Source organism: Acomys minous (genome assembly GCF_964271855.1).
Source record: "Acomys minous genome assembly, chromosome: 2".
NCBI lineage: Eukaryota > Metazoa > Chordata > Mammalia > Rodentia > Muridae > Acomys > Acomys minous.
Window position 1 is genome coordinate 87,251,680 of NC_140484.1, and position 25,379 is coordinate 87,277,058.

The 25,379-nt window shown below is 42.7% G+C and overlaps 2 protein-coding genes across 12 annotated transcripts in view; one reads left to right on the forward strand and one right to left on the reverse strand.

Annotated features, from left to right (window-relative positions):
- HPS5 (HPS5 biogenesis of lysosomal organelles complex 2 subunit 2) overlaps positions 1-10,858 on the reverse strand; it is a 47,100-nt gene extending 36,242 nt beyond the window's left edge. For 2 of the 9 annotated variants that reach the window (XM_084773932.1, XM_084773924.1), the window contains exons 1-6: positions 10,416-10,553; positions 5,710-5,876; positions 2,658-2,768; positions 2,482-2,546; positions 1,441-1,633; positions 198-331 (exon numbers count right to left, since the gene is read on the reverse strand). In XM_084773932.1, coding sequence (XP_084630058.1) covers positions 198-331; positions 1,441-1,633; positions 2,482-2,546; positions 2,658-2,768; positions 5,710-5,817 — 611 coding nt within the window. In that variant the 5' untranslated portion in view covers positions 5,818-5,876; positions 10,416-10,553. Of the gene's footprint in view, positions 1-197; positions 332-1,440; positions 1,634-2,481; positions 2,547-2,657; positions 2,769-5,709; positions 5,877-7,845; positions 7,958-10,273; positions 10,554-10,752 lie in introns of those variants that run through there. The other 7 variants (XM_084773927.1, XM_084773928.1, XM_084773931.1 and 4 more) reach the window with 7 other exon arrangements.
- A 107-nt stretch (positions 10,859-10,965) lies between these two features.
- GTF2H1 (general transcription factor IIH subunit 1) overlaps positions 10,966-25,379 on the forward strand; it is a 30,130-nt gene continuing 15,716 nt past the window's right edge. The window contains exons 1-5 of one of the 3 annotated variants that reach the window (XM_084773934.1): positions 10,966-11,142; positions 19,132-19,290; positions 21,799-21,991; positions 22,827-22,989; positions 24,494-24,587. In XM_084773934.1, the coding sequence (XP_084630060.1) occupies positions 19,137-19,290; positions 21,799-21,991; positions 22,827-22,989; positions 24,494-24,587 (604 nt within the window). In that variant the 5' untranslated portion in view covers positions 10,966-11,142; positions 19,132-19,136. Of the gene's footprint in view, positions 11,143-14,484; positions 18,650-19,131; positions 19,291-21,798; positions 21,992-22,826; positions 22,990-24,493; positions 24,588-25,379 lie in introns of those variants that run through there. The other 2 variants (XM_084773935.1, XM_084773933.1) reach the window with 2 other exon arrangements.

Sequence of the window (25,379 nt, forward strand, 5' to 3'; positions counted from 1 at the left end):
TGGGGAGGCTTCACTGATTGCCTGTCTCACCACCCAACAGACAGACTGTCTCCTCTTTTCTATCACCAACTTGCATTTACCTTGTTCCCTATTAACAACTACAAAATTACTTGCAGGGTTTCGGCTCCATGACTAGCTGTACTTAGACCTGGGCAGTCTGACATTCGGTGTAGCTGATGTGTGGTCAGTTAGCATACCTCTCAGTGTCACACAGGAAGGACCGTGTCAGTGAAGACACCAGTAATCTTCCATCCGAATAGTCTAACTGGACAACACAGGAGTCCACTGTTGTTATTGTCTGAACAGGGAACATCACGAAGGCGGCAGCTGCCTAAAAGGGTCGTGAGAAGGAAATAGATTTACAACAGCCTCTTCTGCTTGACCTGTTAAAGTAAGCCAAAGCCAAAATGCACCAGGAGTGGTGACACACACTTGCACTCTCCATACTCAGGGACCTGAGGCCACAGGACTGCTGTGAGATCAGGCCCAGTCTAGGCCTGAGTAAGACCTGTCTTGATAAGCCAAGAAAAGTAAAAAAAGTTCAAAATTTAAAAAAAAGTCAGGCATGGGAATCTCTGTGAGATCGCGGCCAACCTGGTCTACAAAGTGAGTTTCAGGATGCTAGGGCTACACAAAGAAATCCTGTCTCAAAAAAAAAAAAAAAAAAAGTAGGTAAAATTTGTGAGGCTGAAAGCGGTGACACATACCTTTAATCCCAGCTAGGAAGGCAAAGGCAGGAAGATCTCAGCCAGCTTGGACTATGTAGCACAAAAATCTGTCAAATTATCTGATACCTGACTACATAAATTTCTCAAGGTTCTGTTTGTAATTAGCTGTTTGTGAGGTTGCAATAGAAAAAAGTTAGTTTTGAAATATACAGAACTACAAGACATCCAAGGGTATATAGAGAAACCCTGTTTAAAAAATATATATATGTATATATATTAGAATTTTTCACTTATGACAGTATTTCCCCTTTTGAGTAAGAAAGAAATTAAGTCTCTGCTATGTGTGGGGTTTCAATTCTATTTTTCTTTTTGATTTTTCAAGACAGGGTTAGCCCTGGCCACTCTAGATTTTGATTTGTAGAGCAGGCTGGCCTCGAACTCAGAGATGTGCCTGCGTTTGCCTCCTGAGAGCTGGGATTAAAAGTATGTGCCACCAAGTCCAACTCAACTGTAATTTGAATCAAATATGTATCAGGAATCAAAAAATAACTTTGCTGGGTTTTTATGGACAAGCCAGAACATTCTGGTATGTTCATAAGAGTAACTTAAACAACAGAAGTTACATTTCTTCAGCCAAGACTCTACACTAAGCAAGTTAATAAGAGATGGATTCCCCGAGGCTTATAGGAAACACAGCAGATAAGGTTGCCCCCTTCAGTTGAAAGCACCTTACATCACAGGACACACAGAAGGTGCTGGAGCATGACCTCACCTTTGCTTGTTTCAAAGTGTTGAGCTTTATGGCAGACACCTTGCCCACATGGTCACCTACAAAAACTCTCAGAACAGCTGTGTCCCAGCAAAGCGCAGTAACTTTTCGGCCTTTGTGTTCTGAGGACACATGAACTCGCTCTGGTTTCCCACGACGCTCGTGATTTAGTTCCCAAACAATGACAAGACCTTGGCTGTAGACAAGTTACAGGCAAATCAAGTTACCACAAAAAAGGTACAGCAGTGACAAAAAGGTAAAACTGAACTGCAAAGTATTATTAACCATATTAAGGACAGTGTAAACTCTTGTTGTTAGGGGGGAAAGTATTCACTTTTTTCTTTTGGCCATCAAATCAATAAACTAGGAGGACCAAAATGTTCAAAATTATGTTCTCACGCTCTCTTTCGCTCTCTCTCTCAGCAAGATTGCAGATACTATTAAAAATTTAACATAGGCTTAAGCATGAAGATGAGGAAAAGAATGAGATGCTGAGAGGAAAATAAAGCACACCCCGATGTGAAGATGAGTTCCGCAAGGAGAGGTGCCTCTTCCTGTTCTCTTTTACGGCCTTTCAGATGTTTTTGCCTCGAATCATCATGATTTCACAAACACTAGGGTGACCAACTACCCCTCCCAGATGATTGGCACCGAGAAAATTTTTTTTCTTTTTTTGGTGGTTTTTCTTTCTTTTTCTCTTTTTCTTTTTTGGTTGGTTATTTTTTGTTTGTTTGTTTTTTTGGTTTTGTTGTTGTTGATGATGTTGTTGGTTTTCGAGACAGGGTTTCTCTGTGTAGCCTGGGCTGTCCTGGACTCACATTGTAGACCAGGCTAGCCTCACACTCACAGAGATGCCTGAGTGCTGGGATTAAAGGTGTGCGCCACCACGCCCAGCTCACTGAGCAGAATTGGTTCCCAGGAGATGGCTTTCAGTGCCAACACCAGGACAGTGCTGGGTAAAATGAGAGGGCTGGCCATCCCAACAAGCACACTTGTCAGCCTCACACGCGTTTGGAAACGATCATCCTTCTAAGGGTTTCTTACCTGGTAGCTACGGCAACAAAATCATCGTCATGAGAACAGCAGGCGATCTGAGAGATTGCACCTTCCTGGAACATCAAACAAACAACAGTCTGTTTCCATTCCTCTTTCTCTCTAAATGATTGGTTACAAGGGGGTGGGGGTGGGGGATGGTAGAACGGTGAAGCCCTCGTTCTCACCCGGTGAGAGAGAAACAGCCTTTGCTTCCAGCCATCTTTCTGAACGAGATGGAGTCCTCCTCCCGTGCTGCCCAGTGCCAACCACTTCCGGGACACAGCTACGCTGGTACACTACGAGCATGAAGAGACAAGTGTGAGATGACCATGCCACATCCACTGTGCGCTGGGGATGCAGCTTGGTTGAAGGACACATGCCTGTCACGCACAGGAACCTAGACCGCATTCCCAACACTGTTAAAAATAAGCTGGGCCCCTAGAAATAAGCAGGGCCAGTCTGCGCTCCCTTTCCTCCTTCCCTCTATCCCTGCTCAGAAGGACACAGTGTAACAGCACGCATTTGCAATCCTAGAACACTGAAATACACCAAACAAAGAACATTTTGCTTTTAAACTTTTAGCTGAATCTCAAAAAGCTGAATAGGCTCAATTGTATAAATGAGTGACTTTTCTTTGTTACAAGGCAGTTATTAAACAGCTCACACTTCCATAATGTGTCCAGGTCATTGCAGTGTGGCCGCAATAGGGGGAAACAAAATAATTCCAGGGGACAAAACAGCTACTTCAATCACTGCTCGATTAAATCATCTCTATTGCAGAACACCACCACATAAGCCCACGGGGAGGACTCAGATGCAGGCCCCACAGCTGCTATGTCTCCTCACAACCTCAGCCTGCTCATTTCTTTCCTGAGCCACCAAAGTTGCAGTCATGCTGTAGACAATGCCCATGCCAAAACGTTGACTAAAAAACATTCCCAGCCGGGCACAGTGGCGCTCGCCTGTAATCCCAGAACTCAACGTGGCAGATGCAGGCGGAGCTCGAGGCCAGCCTGGTCTACAAAGTGAGTCCAGGACATCCAAGGCTACACAGAGAAACCCTGTCTCAAACCAAACAAACATTCCCCAGCCTGTTCAATTTTCTTTCCAGCATAGAAACTGAAAAGCCCAGGTATTTGTTTTTGTAGGTTCTTTGGCTGCCAGGATTGGCCAAGGGGCTCCGTCCCAGGCAGCAGGCTCAGCTTGCTAGGGACTTCTTGGGAATCTTTGTCTTCTCTAATGGAAGACAGCGTCAAGGAAACGTGCCAGCCTTTGTTCTTGGCCCCCGACACCTGCTGAGTTGCTAACGTAGGCAGGATGTTATACTACTACCACTGTAATTAAGGCAATATGTATGATGGGAGGAGAAAGACTGAGAACCCTGTGTCCTCAGTACCCTCACTGGGCCACTACCCTAATTCAAGTAATGCTGAGGTCCAGTAGATTATAATTGTACTTACTACATTAACCACTATTTATTTATAAGGTGTTTACAGCTCTAGTTGGCAGTGTGCGTCGGGAAAGCATGGCCTAAAAATGAGGAAGACTAAAGTCTTATGCAATAGCCAACTTTATTCAGAGCAGCAGACAATCTGAGGGTTAAGAAGAAGCACACGAGAAAGGTGTTTAATCAGAAGGATAAGCCACACGTGGCAAAAACACGTTTCCACAGAGGCACATGAATAGCAACAGCTGAAGTAAACTCACTTCTACCTACTAAACCTGGAAGGAGGAGCTCAGAAACACAGTCCAAGAGTAATTCTGTATTTCGAAGAAACTGATGTTTTCTTGGAGTTTTCTCACAGGCACTCAGAATTCTCCCATAACTCCATTATTGGCACACTGACTACTGTGTCCAACAGTAAGGCATGCTGTACCTTGTGGCTAAAACCATTCCCAATGCTGACCTTCACCACTGTTGACTTCACTAGCCTAGCTATGAGTTCCTCTTCTCCCTTTTCCCAGAGAACAGAAACCTGCATTGGGACATCATGCTTATGCCTGTAATCCCAGCACTGGGGAGGCTGAGGCAGGCAGATCACCGTGAGAGTGGGCCAGTTTTCAACAAGTCTGGGCTACAGAGTGAGACTTTGTCTCAAAAAAGAAAGAAAGAAAGAAAGAAAGAAAGAAAGAAAGAAAGAAAGAAAGAAAGAAAGGTGAGAGAAAGAAAGGGGAAGAAGGAAGAGGAGGAGGAAAGAAGAAGGTTGGGTGATTTGAGGCACCACCAAAAGCTGAAAAATAAAATCATGCTAGGTGGTGGTAGCGGACTCCTTTAATCCCAGCACTCAGGAGACAGAGGCAGGCGCTTCTCTAAGTTTGAGGCCAGCCTGGTCTACAGAGCAAGTTCTAGGACAGTCAAGGCTACACAGTGAAACCATGTCTTGAAAAACAAAAGAGAGCGGAGCATGGTGGGACATGCCTATAATCCCTGCACTAGGGAAACAGATGTAGGCAGATGGATCACTGTGAGTTCGAGGCCAGCCTGGTCTACAAATCAAGTCCAGGACAGCCAAGGCTACACAGAGAAACCCTGTCTCAAACAAGCAAAACAAAAAGCAAAAACAAAAGAGAACAAAACCATTTAAGATTGATTAAGACTTAATTCTTCACTGTGTTCAATCAAGAGTCTGAGGTTTTGGGAAACCGTATACTTTGCACAGAGCTTTTGTCTGTTCCCTATACAGGGCTGTATCAAAGTAACTGTAGTAGTTCATGTTCCAAAACCTAAATGGGGTATGCTCATTTATACTATTTTTTAAAGGTTTATTTATTTTTATTATATATACAATGTTCTGCCTGCACGTCTGCTTGTGTGCCAGAAGAGAGACCCGATCTCATTATAGACTGTTGTGAGCCATCATGTGGTTGCTGGGAATTGAACTCAGGACCTTTGGAAGAGCAGCTAGTGCTCTTAACCTCTAAGCCATCTCTCCAGCCCACCTCGTTTATACTATTTTAATGCTATACAAGCATATTATTTTCTGAGAGAAGACAGCATGATTACCAAGAAGGGGGAAAATAAGTGGACAGCATCACATTCCAGAACTGAGAAAGATTCAAATGATAGCTCAAAAATAAAGAATGAGCTGCTCCCATGACAGGTACCACAGGCTGGAGCCCCAAGAGTCCACAACACACAGAACTAGCAGCAGGGCAAGAATGGTAGAGCACGACCTCAGCACATGACAATGAAAGCAATGGGCTGGCTGCAGGGAGAGTCTCAAAACAGACGTTCACCTTTAGACGGCTGGAGTCCAGGCGCAGAGCTGTGAGTAATGCATCCAGGGACTCAAATTCTGCAAGAACATGGCTGTAGGTGTCTGGTATCACTGGCACCGAGGTCATTTAGCCAGAAAGATGAAGGTTGTTCTGCAGTAGACACGGGATTTCTCACTCAAATATACCTGCAACAATGCAACGTAAGATCACGACTCACTCAACATATATTAACGCTCAACAGAGAAAAAGGCAGCCATGTCTGGAAGCTGGGGCAGGCCACACCTAGGCACCACCTACATCCAAAGGCTCACTCACACTGTGCCATTCCCTGACTCTCAGAGTGTTAGGCCTACATTTCCAAGTCCCTCCATAGTCCTATCCTACTACACTAAGGAACAATTTAAGTAATAAAAACAGAGTAGAACTAAAGGAAGACTAGCCAATCTCCTCAAAGGTGAGGTATTGATCCCACTGTGTTTCTTTTTGTCATAAATCATCTGTCTATAGGAGGGTTTCATTAAGAGGCAACCTCTGTAAAGGCCTCAACTGATAAAGTCTTGTCATCAAGCCCTAGGTAGCTGCCAACAGTTTTACAGTGCTGAACAGGAATACGCCTCTGCATCTTCCTCTCTAGTCTAGTTGGAGCTTCAGGTACATGCCAGAGAAGTGAATGTACCTCCTGAGAAGTGAGGTACAGAGATTCAGGCCACAAATAATAACAGATTTAGGGCCAACCAGATGGCCCAGACTTACTTACTGTCAAGTCTGAGATGACCTAAATTTAATCCCTAGATCACACTTGGTAGAAGGGGAATTGACTCACAAAAGTTCTCTGGCTTTCACACACATTCTGTGGCACTCACACTCATTCATAGAAACACCCTAAATCTAAAAGAAAAGGAAAGAATAAAGGCTTTACCAATAGAAACGAGAGAGGTAGCTAGGCATGGTGGCATATGCCTTTAATCCCAGCACTTGCGAGGCAGAGGCAGGTGGATCGCTGTGAGTTCCAGACCAGCCTGCTCTACAAAGAAAGTTCCAGGACAGCCAGGGCTACCCAGAGAAAACCTGTCTTGAAAAAACAAAGAAGAAGAAGCAAGAGAGGAAAGAAGAGGAGGAGGAGGAGGAAGAGGAAGAAGGAGGAAGAGGAGGAGGAGGAGGAGGAGAGTAATGAATAGGGTAAGAATATAAGGTAGTAAAAAAAGCAAACAAAGAAACAAAAAAAAGAATATAAGGTAGTAAATGCCAAGTGAAACATGTTATCTGCTTAACTACTCCTTTTTTTTGGGGAGGGAGGTTAGCAAATGCCACCAATTTCCATGGAAAAAGAAAAAAGAGGTTGGTGAACTTGCTGGTCTTTTTGGACTCAAAGACATTCAAGTCATCTTTCATATAACCAAACACCGTATGCTTGCCATCCAATCAGTCTTGACAGTGCACATAACAAACAAGGAAGCACTTGTGTTTGGTCCATCATGGACATGATGCTAAGACCTGCAAGTTCCAAGTTGAGGATCCCATCATTCTCATGAGATTTTATTCCACAGATGGACTTGTCACCAGTGTCATGAGTATATGAAGTCACCACTCGGGCACACGAGTCCTAGTTTAATTCTGTGAAAGACGGAGCCCTTACAATCAAATCACTTCAGTGATCAAAATGCAAAAGTTTTCTGCTATCTTTTAAACTTTATCTGGAAACAGCTTGAAAGAGACAGGCCCAAGAGCTTGCCATCAATGGCAATGGCAATGTCAAAGAACACACTGGAGCTGACCATAGCTAATGTCAACAACTGCAGCAGCTTCAAAACCTTCTGGCCATTAATTTTAACTTCTCAGTCTTCTGTTACCTATCAAGTTAGTGATGATGATGATGATGATGAAGAGGAGGAGGAAGAAGAGGAGGAACAGCAACAGCAGCAGCAGCTGGGGAGATTACATAGTGGGTAAAGAACTTGATGCATAAATATGAGGCCTGGGTTTAGATCTCTAGGACCCACATAAAAGCCAAGCATGGTAATACATCAAGGAAGACACATGATCATATCCGCCTTTGGCCTCCACATGCACTTGGGCATGGGTGGCCCCACATGCATTTACATATACCACATACACACAAAAATAAAAAGAACTGCCATACATCATGGTACGCACCTTTAATCCCAGCACTCAGGAGGCTAAGGCAGATAGATCTCTGTGAATTTGCGGCCAGCCTCATCTACAAAGCAAATCCAGAACAGCAAGGCTACACAGAGAAACACTGTTTCTAAAAAACAAAAACAAACAAACAAAAACCAAAATAAATAAATAAAATAAAAAGAATTTAAAATCTAGAGCAAATAGATATTATGAAAAAATTCAGAAGCATCTCTGTATTTTTTCTATGATTTGTGTTTTTGACACTATTTTAGAAGCACATTCATTCATTCATTCATTCTACAAATATGTACTGAGCATCACTCGCATGCCGGGCATTGTTCTAGGAGATGACAACAGAGGACAAAACAAAGCCCTAATCTTCTTAGAGCGCACCTTCTGGTAGTAAAACACACAGAAGCATGTGCAGGTTTGTTTGTCTTATGTCTGTGATGTCAGAGAAGCCAACCTAAGGTCTTTACATACCGGGCATGTGTTCTATCAAGGAATGTGTCCCTCCCCTTCTTTGTGATTTTTTAAAAATTGCCAACAGGTAATACAGCTTTATTCTCTGCTAGTAATATATTCTTTCGTTTGTTTGTTTCTTTTGATTTTTCGAGACAGGGTTTCTCGGTGTAGCCTTGGCTGTCCTAGACTTGCTTTGTAGACCAGGCTGTCCTCGAACTCACAGAGATCTGCCTCCCTCTGGTTCCTGAGTACTGGGATTAAAGGCATGAGCCACCACCGCCCGGCTTAGTAATTTATTCTTTTTTTTTTTTTAAGGTTTTTTGAGACAGGGTTTCTCTGTGTAGCCTTGCCTGTCCTGGACTCACTTTGTAGACCAGGCTGGCCTCAAACTCACAGAGATCCACTTGCCTCTGCCTTCAGAGTACTGGGATTAAAGGCATGAGCCATCACTGCCCGGCTTAGTAATTTATTCTTAATACAACTTGACCTCTGTGAGAATTTTATTCTAGGGCTGGAGAGATGGCTCAGTGGTTAAAAGCACTTACTGCTTTTTTGAATTGAACTCAGGACCTCTGGAAGAGCAGCCAGTGCTCTTAACTGCTGAGCCATCTCTCCAACTTTAAACCAAGGAACCTAAACTGAATTTGGTAGGTCACAGAAAGTCACTGAAGGATTTAGTGTGGAGAGTTTATACAATTTCTGCTATGGGCAGATGCTAGAAAACACAAATTTAAACGGAGTGAGTGACCGGGCATGGTGATGTACACCTTTAACTTTAATCCCAGCACTCAGGAGGCTGAAGTAGGCAGATCTCTGTGAGTTTGAGGCCAGCCTGGTCTACAAAGAGAGTTCCAAGACAGCCAGGGCTATTACAAAGAGAAACCCTGCCTCGAAAAACCAATAGACAGACAGACAGACAGACAGACAGACAGATAAATGGAGCGAATGATAAATAAGTGAAGATGAGGCATTCCTGGCACCCAGGAAATCTGCGGGAAAGAAGAAAGCCTCTCTCTTGACAATATGAACAAAGGACACGTAAACCTGATTTGTAACTAGGAGCAGCTAAAAGCACAGCTTCCTTTTCTATGTAATGTGATCTCAGCTTTACTTCCCTTTTCAGTTTCATCTCCCATATGACCCTCTCCGTATTCAATTATCTCGGATTATTCTGTTCCTCTTTCCTTCCATAAACGTGAACTTCTGAAGTTTTTATTATGCTGTGCATTAAATATTCTTGAACCAATAAGCTCTACTTGTCTAAAAAGCTGAGTTTCAATATTACTTCTGTGTGCAGTCAGATAAAAAAATTTTATTTCTTTAACGTTAGCCTCTTAGCAGATGGTAAGTGTTTGCGAAAAATCAATGAACATCTACCATCTTTTTTAAATGCTGGCTTTCCCATGGGTCACAACGCTCACAAAAAAAGGACACTTGGAAGTAGAAGACACAAAAGACAACGAAAAGGAAAAGAAAAGAGAAGAGTCCAAGAGATGGCTTATTGCTGTGCAGGCATGGTGACCTGACTTTGGTCCCAAGAACTCACAGAAAAATGGGAAGAGAAAACCAATTACACAAAGCTGCCCTCTGCGTGTGCTATGCCATGCCCCCCCCCAAACAATACAGGAAAAGTAGAAAACACGAAAGATCGAAACATTTTTCCACTTCTCGGGATTATTCTGACAATAATTCAAAAATGGTAGACAGCGAACGCTGCTCACAAAGCCAACACAAATAATAGCCTACCTAGTCCCATAAGGTGCGTGGAAGGAAAGACTTGAAAGAGACAAAAGTAACAAAAGTTGAAGAAATTATGCAAAGGGAGAATTAATAAGACTTTATTTCCATTAGAAAATAGTCCTACCCAAGAAATAAAGATCAGGAAACTCTGCCACAGAAAAATGAACGACTCGCTCATGCATGCATTCATTCATTCGTTTAGTCATTCATTCATTCAACGTTCCGAGTCCCTCCCTACCTAGTTCCAGACCCTGGAGGCCCCGCTGGAGATGCACAGACAGCAGAACAGTCCCTGACCAAAAGAGCTCCCGGCAATCACAACTATGTTACTTTAAACAGAGCAGAGGAGTCCAGGCAGCAGGTTTTCCAAGCAGACTCACAGAACCACAGACTGACGAGCCGGCCGAGATTGGCCCCGTCAAAGGCCGGCGATCGCCTTCCTCAGCAGGTCAGGCTGATATTCAACAAGCACTGACAGCGGAACCTGAACATCAGGCAGCGGAGGCCCCGCCCCTCCCTTGCAACGTCATCCAGGGGCGCCGGGGAACCGGGGGGGGGGGGGGGGAAGCGCAGTTAACGGCACTTCCTTGTCACGTGACGATCACGCCCCTTGGCGCGCGTGCTCCCTCCCCCTCCGGCCGCCGTCGCGATTACGCTCCCTGCGGCCTGCAGTCAAGCGAGTCGCCCCAAGGCCGAGGACGCGCCGCCGATCCGCACCGGATGCTCTCTGGGCAGGAAGGCGAGACGAACCGAACCCCCGAAACTCATCGCCACTCGAGACCGGAGACGGGAAACTAAACAGGCGGGAATCGGGGGGGCAGGGGGGGAGGGCGGGGAGCGAGCGGAAGGTGTCATGGCGGCCGCCCGGGCGGTCACGTGCTGGCTTCCCACCCAGAGGCCCCGCCCTCTCACTTCCGGTCACGTGCCTCCAGCGCCACTCGCAGCCAGCGATGGAGGCGAGAGCCCCCAGCAGCAGAGGCGGTGGCGACGGCTGCGGCCGCTGGGTTTCAGCCTGCTCTCTGCAGCGGCTGTGAGGAAGCGCGGCGGAGCCAGACCCGACGGGACTCCGGTCGCGCACCCCAGGCCGGAGACTGTAGCTCCCACCGGGTAAGTTGAGACGGAAAAATGGGGGAGGGTGGGCGGGCGGCAAGGGTCTGACAGGCCCCGGGGGGCGCGGGGCGGGCGCGGATTCAGCCCGTCGCTGTCGCGGTCTCCGCGGCCCCACACACTGGCTTATCCCGAAATGGGACGGAAGCGCCCTGACCCTTAATCTACTGCCTGAAGGCATTCCGTTTTTCCACCGAGAGGGACTGGAAGGTTAACCCTTGTCACACTCAATCTCCTGAGAATGTAGGAAGTGAGGCCTCCCCGGGACACCGAGGTCCCTTCCCGTTAGGAAGTCTGCCCGGGAGAGACTTTACGATTTCTGGAAAAGAAGCCCTCACCCTGGTGGCTGCTTGCTTTTTTTTTTTTTCTTCCACCTGTCATCCCGTCTCTAAAAACTGATATTAAAGCGTAAGCCACATACACCCCCACTTTTAGTTACAACCAGTTTGACAGTCGTGTGATGTAAAGTGGACAATCAATACATGGAAATATATGATGGTTTTTATAAATTCTCCAGTGTTCTTCGAGGCTGAATTAAGGGGAAATTGACACTTAGATGCCCATTTTTTTACCCAAAAGATGTTAAACGGGCCCCAGGGCTCCAGTGAGATGGCCCAGCTGGTAAAGGTGCTTGCTGCCAAGCCTGAGTGCCATCCCTAGGACCCAGGGGTGGAAGGAAAGAACCAGTAACCAGCAGAAGTTGTGTCCGCACATGGACACAATTTAATTTTAGTTTTTGTTTGTCTTTTTTCATGGTCGGTTATTGTTTGGTTGGTTTGGTGGTTTGTTTTCTGTTGTTAATTTAAAGACTTCAGTTTAAAATACGAGGTTTGTGAGTCGAGAATGCAGCTCCAAGCTAAAGTGCTTTCTGGGCACCTATAAGTGCCGAGTGTCATTCCCAGAACCAGCAAAGAAAAATACAGGGCTATGGGTACAGCTCAGTGTAGATTACTTGGTAAACATGCAAGCTTGAGTACAGAAAGTGAGGGGTTTGAAAAATACACTAAGAGCTGGGCGTGGTGGCGCACGCCTTTAATCCCAGCACTCGGGAGGCAGAGGCAGGCGGATTGCTGTGAGTTCAAGGCCAGCCTGGTCTACAAAGTGAGTCCAGGATGTCCAAGGCTACACAGAGAAACTCTGTCTCAAAAAACCAAAAAAGAAAAATACACTAAGGGCTTGGTTCCAGTAAATATTCTCAATATCCAGACTTGGCGGGGGGGGGGGGGGGTTGGTTTGGTTTTCTTTTCTCTGTTTAACAGCCCTAGATGTCCTGAAACTCGTTTTGTAGACCGGGCTGGCCTTGAACTGGAGATCCAACTGCCTCTGCCTCTCAAATGTTAGGGTTAAAGGAGTGCACCACCAGACCTGGCCCCCAAGATGTGATTTACTTTCCTTTCCTTTTCTTTCTTTTTTTTTTTTTAAGTTTTGTTCGTTTGTTTGTTTTTTAATGTACATTAGTGTTCTGCGTACATGTGTGTTTGTGTAAGAGTGTCAGAGCCCCTAAAACTGGGATTACAAACAGTGGTGGGTGCTGGGAATTGAACCCTGAGTCCTTTGGAAGAGCAGCCACTGAGTGCTCTTAACAGCTGAGTCATCTCTCCAGCCCCAGTGACTTTGAAACATTTTAAGAAGTGAAACATTTCTTGAATTTTTGCCTGGAATTCCAACATAAAAAAAGCAACACGCCAGCTGGGCGATGGTGTCCTACACATTTAATCCCAGCACTTGGGGCGCAGAGGCAGGAGGATCACTATGAGTTCCAGGCCAGCCTGGTCTATAAAGTAAGTCCAGGATATCTCAAAAACAACAACAACAACAAAAAACCCATGCACTAGGCATGGTGGTTCATGCCTTTAATCCAGCACCTGAGAGGTGGGCTAATCTCTGAGCTCAAGGCCAGCCTGATCTACAAAGTGAGGTCCAGGACAGCAAGTCTACACAGAGAAAACTCCCCCCCACCACCACCACCTCCCCTGCATTGGAGGGGAGGGGCGAACAATATGCTGCAGTGACGCTGAGTTTGGGTGGGTCACCTTCCTATCTTTAAAGACATCTCCAAATAAACACAATTTGAAAACTACTGAGCCAGAGTTATCAAGCCTACGATTCTTTTTCTTGGGAGGGGGGCATTGTTTGTTTTTTCAAACAGGGTTTCTCTCTGTAGCCTTGGCTGGAAGTCTCTAGACCAGGTTGGCCTCAAAATCACAGGGATCCATCCACCTGCCTCTCTCTGTCTCCTTAGTTCTACCTTCAGGTTCGTTCGTTCGTTCTTTTTGTTGTTGTTGTTGGTGGTGGTTTTTTTTTTTTTTTTTTTTTTTGGTTTGTTTGTTTGGTTCCCCCCCCCCCCCAGACATGGTTTCTCTGTGTACCCTTGGCTGTCCTGGACTCACTTTGTAGACCAGGCTGGCCTGGAACTCATAGTGATCTGCCTGCCTCAGCCTCCCGAGTGCTGGGATTATTTATTTTTATAGTTAGTTACCCTTAAAAGTTTTAAAAACCAGGGTGTGGAGAGATAGCTCAAAGGTTAAGAGCACTGCCTGCTCTTCCAAAGGTCCTCAGTTCAATTCCCAGAAACTGCACTATGGCTCACAACCATCTATAATGAGATATGATGCCCTCTTCTGGCATGCAGGCAGACTACTGTACAAATAATAAATACATAAATCTTTGAAAAGAAAAAAAAAGTCTTAACCAAAATTAGAGTAGTCACATGAAGAGATCACAATATAAGTAAATATAACCTGTAGAGTGCATGCGTGCTGGTACCCTTGTGTATCACTTTACTTAAACTCATGGCAGCACCTGCCTCTGCCTCCAGAGTGCTGAGATTATAGGCTTAAACCACCACACCCAGCTTTTAAATCGTCTGCACTTAAAGGGAGAGATTATCTGCTATATTTACTTGGCAAACTGAGCAGTGCAACAGATTAATGAATTTGAGTCTCTCATAGTAAGTACAACAGTACAGATGTTAAAAAAACAACTTGAGAGCTGGGATTGGTGGCATACACCTTTTAGTCCCAGCACTTGGGGGACAAAAGCAGGTGAATCTCTTGAGTTTGAGGTTAATCTGGTCTACATACTAAGTTCCAGGATAGTCAAGTCTACATGGCAAGACCTTACCTCAGAAAAGAAAGGTAATTAAATTAATGCAGAGGAGTTCTGAGTTCTTCAAAAGTACTTAGAAGATTGTTAAAGTCAAAAAAAGAATCAGTTAAAAGTAAAGCTTATATATTTCTTTCTACCATTCAGTGTTTTCTCTTTTTTTTGTTTGTTTTTTGTTTTGTTTTTGTTTGGTTTGGTTTGGTTTGGTTGGTTTTTTTGTTTTGTTTTGTTTTTTAAGACAAGGTTTCTCTGTGTTCCTTTGGCTATCCTGAACACACTATGCAGGCCAGGCTGACCTCGAACTCACAGAGATCCCCCTGCCTCTGCCTCCAGTTTTTTCAAGACAGGGTTTCTCTCTGTGTGTAGCCTTGGCTGTCCTGGAACTCACTCTGTAGACCGGGCTGACATGGAACTCAGAGATCCGCCTGCCTCTGCCTCCCAAATGCATTGAAAGCGTGTGCCACCACAGCCCGGCCAGTGTTTTCCTTAATACTTCCTTGGGAAAGCTTCCTTATAGCAATAACAGTACATTTTGGTTTCCTTTTAATTTTTGTTTTGTTTTATGTGTATGGGTGTTTACCTGCATCTATATCCCACACGTCACTTGTAGCCTGGTACCTAAGAGCACCAAGAGAGAGCATCAGAGCCCCTGGAACTGCAGTTCCAGCCACCATGTGGGTGCTGGCCCTCATCAAACACAGCAAGTGCTCTTAACTGATAAGCCATCTAACCAACCCCATTTTAAGTTGTTGTTGTTGTTGTTGTTGTTGTTTTCTCCCATAGTCCAAAGGTTTTATTCCCTGTATTGTTGTACTGATAAAAATATCTTCGGATTGCTTGATGACGAGCAGCATTCTAGAGCCCTTTTTAATTCTTGTTTTCTTTAAGATAGGCCCTTAGTATGGATCTTAGACTGCCCTTGAACTTGGCACTTCTGCCCTCTGCCTTTGATATCCTGGGAAGATATCTTTGTTTTATGCCAGTAGGTATAGCTCACTCTTGCAAACCTCCTTTCCAAGAGGTGAGAGTAAAAAAGGAGTTTTATCTTTCTATATACCTTGGGAAAGAAGGTAAGTGGTGGTAATTAAAGATTTCTGTTGAATGTTGTAAATTTTTCCTAACATTTCTTTCTAGGGCAGAATCCAATTTTAGGAATCTTTCTGAGAAATAATACTGTGGTCTATGAATGAAAAGCTATAGTACCCTGTAGTTGAGTTGAGGATGTATGTACAAAGTTTTCTTGTGTTTTGGTGAGACTAAATTCCTTTAATAAAGATTTTATTTAGATATCACAAATACGTATTAGACCTGAGGATTATGCTGTGCTGCTGAGTGCTATATTGTAATGAACACAATACGTTTGTGAAGTATACCAAGGGAAACATACACTTTTTTTCACATACATGTTTAATGCTGGATAAATATAATGCATATGATCTTATAGCTGTCAGTGTCAGAGTTCCTGCTATGATTTCCAGTGTGTCAGAAACCTCTGGAAGTCGAGAACTATTTAAAGTATGCACATATCCTAAACATCAAATTGGGCACTGGTTCCAGGAAACATTTAACAGCAGTGTTAAATGTTTCGTGCCATTTCAGGCATGTCAGGGCTGAGGAGAGCCATGTAAGTGGAATTTGACTCCTGGGTTCATCTCTAAGGAAAGCATGGTACTGTGAACCCAAACTACATCTACTGTACAGAGCCCGATCACCTCTCCGGATGACTCTGAGGCTATAAAACAAGTGGTGGAATTTGGAAGTATAATGCTTGTAGAACTAAAAAACAAAGCTGTGTCTTTAGTCGTGCCTTTATGTTGCTAAATATTAAGCAGATATGTTATATAGTACATACATATTCATACATTTTCCTGAAAAGCAGTGCATTTTTAACTTTGTAGATTTACTTGAAAGATCCTGATTTTGGATAATGGTTTGATTTGGTTTTTGGAGACAGAGTTTCTGTGTGTAATCTTAGCTTTTTTCCTCATATAATATATTCTTATAAGGTTTCCCCTCCTTCTGCTCCTTCTAGTTCCCATTGAGATCCATTTCCTTTCTCTCTTTCATTAGAAAACAGACCTTTAAGGGAGAATAATAAAATACAATATACAAGGACAAAACAAAAACTTAACACATCAGAATTGGACAAAACAAACAGGGAAAAGAGCCCAAGAGAAGGCACAAGAAACAAGAGACCCACATGCTCACACACTCAGTAATTCCATAAAAACACTGAGCTAGAAGGCATAATATATTTAGAGGACCTGTTGCAGGCCCATGAAAGTCCTGTGCATGCTGCTGCAGAGAGAATTATTTTTAAAATATATTCAAGTTGTGAAACATGCTATGAAGAAAATATTAGAAAACAGAAATAACTTCAGAGATTAGAATCAACTTGGAAAAAAAAATAAATGAAAACCAGTTGAGGGGATAGAGAAAAAAAACATATCAAGTCTGAGAACAGAGACATACACATGCAGCTTCAGGCAAGGTTTCAACTGTAAAGGAGTGCATTCATCCCTTTCCTAGGGATCTTGCTGTTTAAAGAAGTCTTGTGACAGATAGTTTCATATTGGATTTAAAGTAGCCGACAGCAGTAGTTTTCGTAAAAACAGTATGGCTCTTACAGAGTTCTACTGGGAAGAACCCAAGGAAACCATTCAAGGAATCTGAAAATCACAGAAGCCATTGTAAAGTGCCCCAATACCTCTGTTAGCTCTCCCAAACCTGTCCTCTTTGCAGTTAACAAAGATACTACAGATGACCAGAGAAAGTTGGCAAGCAAATTATTTGAGACAATTGACAGTTGTGCCCTCTGTTCAATAACTTATCTCTGAGGTGTGTGTGTGTGTGTGTGTGTGTGTGTGTGTGTGTGTGTTTTTAATGGAGGGGAAGGAGGAGTAACCCAAGTAACCCAGGACCTAGAGAATGCTAGGTATTAAACCTCTGAGCTGCATCTCAGCCCTGCCCTAAATAAATTTTAGTGGAGGTTTCTGTGTTACTGTAGGAAGGGCTATGGTTAAGTACTAGAGGTTAGTTCTATGTGCCTCTTCACTTTCCCAGTTTTGTCTTTACCCTATTTGTTCCTGTTATTTCCAAGCCCCGTCATGGGAAGTTTGTGCTGTAGGGTGTCTTTCATGGCTGTTACCCTTCCAACTACTGATTTGTTTAACATTACTAGGTAATTACATGATCACTCCCTGACTTCTCCCCCATCTTTCACAGAATTTGATAAGTGTTTCCTACAGTGTATTCATATAGTACATAGTATCATTTTTACATTCTACAATCAGGGTAATAAGCATTTACATATTTCATATTTCATAGTTGCTTGTTATAACGATTATTACTAAATGCTATTAAGTATTTACCAGATGTTGGACTGTGGCAGTGGTGGTGCGTACCTTTAATCCCAGCGCTCTAGAGGCAGAAGCAGACAGATCTCTGAGTTTGAGGCCAGTGAATTCAAGACAGCCAGAGCTACACAGAGAAACCCTGTGGGGGGGGGAGTTAATAGTTAAAAAAATGTTACAAAGTCGACATTTATAAATTAAATTTTAAATGTTACTCCTGCAGAATTACAAGTAATTAATGCTGTTTAAGTTCTTACCCACAAACTAATACATTTGGTTTTGTAGAGAATTAATAGGAAGTTTTTGGTTTTTTGGTGTTTTTTGTTTTTGTTTTGCTGTTGTTTGTTTGTTTGTTTGTTTGTTTTTAATCCCTTTGAGCCAAGGTTTTCCTGTGTGTAGCCTGGCTATCCTAGAACACTGGCCAGGAACTTGCAGTCATCATTTTGTCTGTCTCCTAAGTGCTGGTCATTTTATTCAGTCTATGGGTGTACGTGTGCACACAAAACACAGCTTACCTGGGAAGTCATGGGACAACTATCAGCAACCAGTTTTCTTTTGTCATCTTGTGGATCCAGGGATTAAATTGAGGTCATCAGTTTACTTTATGCAAAAATACATACATGTTGTAGATAATCAGGGAAGAAAAAATCAGTTTGTTGCCTTCCGTCTAGTCATACATGTAGAACATACATGACATACGTAGTGTAACTCTGAGGTCGGCTAGACCCAGACAGAAACCTAGTTCTACTTCCTGGATGCTTCAGGAAAACACCTTGACATCTCACATCTAGTTTCCTTTTCTAAAAAATCAAGCTAACAGCCTGCTTCATTGGAGTATTAAATAGGGACTAAATGAGATTAAATAATACCTGTAATGGCACTTTGTATTATCTGCCATCGCTTCCTCATCAAGACATTCCCTGCCCCGCCCCTTTAAAACAGGTCTTACTGTGGCGCACACTGTCATTGAGCTCTGCTCCTCCTGCCTTACGCTTCAGAGTAATAAGAGTACTAACATGCCTCATAGCGAACCATACTGATTCCTGTACGTAAGTAAAATTGGGGTAATACAAGTCAGGAATTCACTGCTTGAGAGAAGAAAGAATTGACTAGAGATAAGCCAGCATTATTGGGTAATAGGAGTGTTCCAGAAATGCTCCATGTATTTTGGGTTATGTATGTGTACGTACACAGTTTTTAAAACAGTATGCCTTTTGTTGGTTTGATAATTACATATATTTTTTAAATGTTATGGGCTTTACCTGCCCATATGTATGATGTACCATAGGCATGGTATGCCTGCAGAAGCCAGAATAACGTTAGATTCCTTCAAACTCAAATTACAGACAGTTGTGACTACCATGTGCATACTAGAAATGGAGCCTGAGTCCTCAGAAACAGCAGCATGTGCTTTTACCCACTGGGCCATCTCTCCAGCCCCCAGTACATGTATTTTTGTTTATTTTTAAGCCACATTGATGTGATTGGCTTCTTTTTTTTCCCTCCCCCCCTCCCCGTTAATACCTTACAGCCGTCATGGCAACTTCATCTGAAGAAGTGTTGTTGATTGTGAAGAAGGTTCGTCAGAAGAAGCAGGATGGAGCACTGTACCTCATGGCAGAAAGAATTGCTTGGGCACCTGAAGGCAAAGACAGATTTACAATCAGCCATATGTATGCAGATATTAAATGTAAGTCGTATATACTAACATCTAATGCCGGGTTTGTATTTTATATTAGAAAACATATGATGATTATAAAATAAAATCATCGAATAACTGTATAGTGTAAGCCTACCTTCATTTTTAAAAAAAGTTCCATAATATCCATTGAGTGGATATAGTCTAGTGTGTAACTGTTCTCTCTTAAAGGACAATTAGACTATTTTAGAATTTGTTACTACAGATAATTTCACATTATAAAAATGTGAGCTAATATTTATAGGTAGGTTGATAGATAATGCCAGGCTATTTCTTCAACAAAATTTTGCTTTTGGGCAAGTTATCTAATTAGTCTTTTGTTATATGGCCATTATCTGTTGAAAATAAACTCAACTTTACAATGATAGCTGGGAGAAATAGAGCTTTTGAGGTCACAGTAGGGCATGTTGGGGATCAGACCTAAGGACTTTGGCATTCTGAGTGCACACTCTGCCACTGAGTTACATCCCCTGCCCAAGGACAGTCAGCTGTGAAGGCGAAAAGCAACATACCTTCTTTTGCCATACTTACAAGGTTGTCTTTGAATTTATTTATTCAGAATGTATAATATTCTACAGTCGATTAGGTTTAAATGTACCAGAAACTTGGAGTCTTTAATTTGAAAATGATTTCTACAATTCTACAATCACCTAAACTGTACATACATCTACTGGGTAGGAGCCTATGGTCTCCCACATGCTAGACAAACACTCTATCACTTAGCCACAGCCATGGCCCTTAATCTAAGATCTTGATTACAAATAAACCCTTAACTGACCATTTGCGTAGATGTACTTATTTACCTAGACAAAAGAGTTTTCTCATAGATAAAAGTCTTATGTAGATTTCAAGTGCTCTCGTACTTCGAAAACCAGAAAGCTCTGAGTATTCAGTTAGGCATCCTTTGTGTATAGGTAGCAGTTCTTTCCCAGAGATTTAACTCCTTTTGACTGCTAGAAGTGACCAAATGCCTACCTTTTTCCTTTGCAGTAACTTGAATTTTTAATTTCCCAAAGAAATAATATTTAAAACAATTCCTTTTAGAACTAAGAACTACCTATATTAGTGTTAAAGTGCTGGGTGGGCCGGGCACAGTGGCACATGCCTATAATCCCAGCACTCAGGACAGTCAGAGGGCTGTCTGTGAGTTTGAGGCCAGCCTGGTCTACAAAGTGAGTCCAGGACAGCCAAGGCTACACAGAGAAACCCTGTCTGGAAAAACCGTAAAGTGGGGAGGGTAGGTACAAGCATTTAATTCAGCACTCGAGGTACAGAGACAGGCCAATCTACACGGCAAATTCCAGGCCAGCGAGAGCCACATAGTGAGTCCTTCTCTTTCCCCACCCCACCCCCAAAAAAAGAAAGAAAGAAGTTCCGTGTCTTTACAATAGATGTTTTTATACCCACAGTGTATAAAAAGGATATGCCAATCTGTTTTTCCATATTATCAGCCATTGAGTACATGCCCTAGAGCTGTATCAGAACAGTTTGCATCTTAAGTTACTGTTGGGAAAATGCCCATTCTGAAAGAAGCCATTGAAAGTTATAAATGGTAAATTGCTCAAGGGAAGATGAGCTGTGTGTTCTATCCTAACAGAAGTTGGCTAAGTAAACCAGAGAACATGGGCTGGAGAGGGGACTCAGCAGTTAAGTTTCCAGCACCCACATGAGGCAACTCACAGTGACCTGCCACTCCAGCTCCAGAGGGACCTGATGCTTCTCGGCTCATGTGCAGACACACACACTGCACTAGAAATGATGAAACAAGGATGAGGCAGTGGCTATGTGTTCTGGAGGCATGTATAATAGGGATTCAAAAAAATTATATAGATTTATATAATTTTATATAATTTAAATAGAGAGAAGTATAACTTCTGTAAGCAATGTACATTCCTTTCGTCTCGGCACACAAGAGGCGAAGGAAGGAGAATTAAAAATCCTACATCCTGGCCAGCTTGGTTACATAGTGAGACCCTGTCTCAAAACAAAGACCCTGGGGGAAAGTGACTAAGTGATTGCTTTGGAGAGACAGAAAAATGAAGGTTAATGGTTTAAATAGGTGTATTGTTGCTAAAAACCTTCCATCTAACCTATTGGTTTTGGAATCATCATCCTTGAGGCCAAAATACTGTTTAAGGTTTATAAAATCTATCTAGATAAGCTGGGTAAGGTGGCACATTTCTGAAGTCCCAGCACTCAGGAGACAGCAGAGCCAATAGAGTCAACAAAAATGAGGCCAGTGTAGACTAAAGTTCCATGTTTCAGGCCAGCTTAGACTACAACGTAAAAGACAGTCTGTGTCTGTCTCCCCTATACCCCCTTCCTTACTTTTGTAAATATTTGCTTGCTTTTATGCCAGTATCTCCTGTATCCTAAGCTAGGCTCAAGCTTGATGTTACAGCCCAGGATGTCCTTGAAATTCTGATCGTTCTGCCTCCAGTTCCAAGTGCTAGGTTAGTGTGAGTGTCCTTGTCTAAGTTAGCCTCATGCTTCTTTTAGGCCAGAAAATCAGTCCAGAAGGAAAAGCTAAAATACAGCTTCAGCTGGTCCTGCATGCAGGGGACACAACAAACTTCCATTTTTCCAATGAAAGCACAGCAGTGAAAGAGCGGGATGCAGTGAAGGACCTCCTTCAGCAGCTGCTGCCCAAGTTCAAGCGGAAAGCCAATAAAGAACTGGAGGAGAAGAACAGGTGAGAGTGGAGATTCTGCTTCCCCGCTCTCCGGGTGGGCTTGGCCTGTCTCCCTTCTGTAAGAAAATGGGGTCTTTGCTGTCATTCTTCTGATTCTCCCCTTTGACCACTTGTTTGCTGTGTGACTTCAGGCAGGCAAGACCATGCAGCCCAGGGCTACCGTTTGATTAGGAGACCTGACACTACAAATCACAGTGGTTCCTTGCCTTCTTTCTCCAGTTCCTTACTACAGAGAAGATACTAAAGTATTAGTAGCATGTTTATGAGTAAGAAACCAAGAATCCGTACTGTAGGGTTTCAGACCTCTGAGACCCACCTCTACTTTGCAGAGGGTCTTTCTCCCTGTGTGCGTCCTTCTGTGTTTCCTTACCCCCAATAAAAGCCTTTCTTCATTGGCAAAAATAATAATTAAAAGAAGAAAATGTATATTGTGAAAGACTGAAATAGAAAAGCAAGGAAGATTTTTGGTAAGAGATTATTTTATTAACAATATCTGCCTTAAGTTATTGGTCCTTACAATTCCTGTCAGAATGATCAGAATGATGAGTGAATACTGGGAGCTCTGTCAGTCTCCTCTTGTCCACCTTTATGTGTGGAAGAATGTAGTACTGTTCAAATACAGAGTGGGCTTTGTATTGCAAGCGTGCAATAAGACCAGCTCTTTGTCTTAGAAAATGTAGTCTGCTTCTTCAGACTTCCTTCCTTGTGTGTATATTTCATTTATTACTCTAAAAATGATTTAATCAAATGACTGATGCTACTCAGTCATTATAAAATGAAAGTAGTCATGTGAATATCACAGAAGTTTCATTACATTTACTATGTCTATCCCCAGAATGCTCCAAGAAGATCCTGTTTTATTCCAGCTCTATAAAGACCTTGTTGTGAGCCAAGTGATCAGTGCTGAAGAATTCTGGGCCAATCGTTTAAATGTGAATGCAACAGATAGCTCTACACCCAGTCACAAGCAAGATGTTGGCATTTCTGCAGCATTTCTGGTATGTGACCTTTATAAATTTCTGAAAGGAAAAATATGAAAACTCCATTTAGGGGTTGGGGGAGCATATCTGTAATACCAGCATTTAGGAGGAAGAGGCAAGAGGATCAGTGAGTTCAAGGCGAGTCTAAATTATTTTTCTGTAGCTATGATAAAACACTATGACCAAGGAAACTTGTAAAAGAGTTAAAATAAATAAATAAATTGTGCTTATAGTTCCAGAAGTAAATTAGTGAAAATCTTGTTGTTAACAGGCATGGCAGTGCGCACCTTTCATCCTAGCACTCAGGAGGCAGAGGCAGATAGATCTCTGAGTTTAAGGAAGCCTGGTCGCTGGTCATGGTGGTGCACGCCTTTTATCCCAGCACTCAGGAGGCAGATGCAGGTGGATCTTTGTGAGTTTAAGGCCAGCCTGGTCTACAAAGCAAGCCCAGGACAGCCATGGCTACCCAGAGAAACCCTGTCTTGAAAAACCAAAAATAAATAAATAAGAGGAAGCCTGGTCTATGTGTAAATTCCAGGACATAGAGAAATCATGTCTCAAAAAGAAAGAAAAAATGTGTTTTCAGTGGTAGTCTTCTAAGAAAATACTCTTTTAAATGCAAATGGTATTTTTTACATTGAAATAGATCTTGCTTTGTAGCCCTGGCTGGCCTCACACTGGGAGTGATCTTCTTGCCTTTGCTTCTAAGAGAAGAAAGATTACAGATATATGCCAAACTCTGATACTTTTGTAAAAATGATTGCTGTGTTTTACTCATAATACAGAGTTAAATGTACAGAGGCTACCACCATTTAGAAAAAAAAACTGTAAAACATATTTAATAGAAAAATTAGAGTCACTTCATCTGTTCAATTAGTAAATGGATGATTTTTTTAAAATAGGAAAAGATTGAGAACAATATTTAATCATTAAATAAAAATTTGAATAGGAGGCCAGGAATGGTTGTGTTCATCTGTAATTTCTGTATTTGGGGGCAGAGGTGGGATCTTGAGTTCAGGGCCATCCTGGGCTATATAGAGTTACATAGCCTAGCCTGGCTTCGTAGAATCCCTGTGTCAGCAAACTGAAAACTTGAGTAGCTGTTACATAAATTCATCACATTTCTGGGTGATTATTAGTGAGTCATTCATAAAGCCTTTCCTAAGGAAACCAGTTAGCCAGTGTCCATTCAACTAGTAGCCAAGGTTCACAGAGGTTGTGGCAATTGTATGGCTTCTGTTTTAAAGCTGTAGTAAGAGTCTGATGCTGGCCACTCTTGAACATGTCTATTTGGCCATTCCAGACTTCCAGAGAAGCAGACTTACAAGTCTCCTGGACTCTGATAAGCAAGTCCAAGCTTCTTTGTGCCCTGTCTTTATGTATACATTTGGTGTGGGGCTTGCTGTCTCTGCAGTTTGCTCAGAAAATCTGTTTCACCTCTGTATTATCCATTGGGAACTTAGATATAATCTCCAAATATCTAACAGATGTATGTAATACATGTTTGTGGTCTTTGTTTTAGGCTGATGTCCGGCCCCAAACAGATGGCTGTAATGGTCTGAGATATAATTTAACTTCTGATATCATTGAGTCTATATTTAGGACCTATCCAGCAGGTAAGAGTCAGTTACTGATTTTTAAAATTAGACAGGGGATTTTTAGGTGAATTCTATTTATATCAGTGAAAAGCTTCTTTTATTCCTAATTAAATACAAGAGAATATGTGCATATTTTTTCCAGTTCCCGACATGGTTGGTAGGTACTGAGGGTTCAGTAAATGATTTGCGGTCATTAGTTCGTGCATGTGATGACTCGTTCTTCCTTTCAGTGGCTCTTTAGCCCTCAGCTGGAGTGAAGTGAGTGGTTCTGCCCATTCCCACCTCATCTCTCTCTCTGTATGCAGAATGACCTTCCCAACCCACCCCTTGACCCCAACCCTGATGGTCTGTGATGTTCAGTTACTCTTCTCACTAAATAGTGCTCCTTGAGCCAGATACTGTCTTGTCTCACTTGCCCAGCTGTCTTTGCTTGCTACCTCTAGAACTAATACTGTGAACCTTTAATACAATTCCTCATGTTGTGTGACCCCACCATAAAATGATTTCATTGATATTTTATAGTTTTGCTATGGTTGTTAATCATATTGTAAATATCTTATATAAAGGCTATCTGATATGAGACACACACACACACAAAGGGGTCACAGCCCCATGTTCAGAACTTCTGTTCTAGAATACCAGTGCAGTCTTTAGTGTTCATGCTTCTAAGATCCTTTCTGTATACATTTAATCGTCATAAATCCTGTGAAGTAGATACTGTTAATATTTTTTTAAGGGCTGGAGAGATGGCTCAGAGGTTAAGATCACTGGCGCCTCTTCCAAAGGTCCTGAGTTCAGTTCCCAGCAACC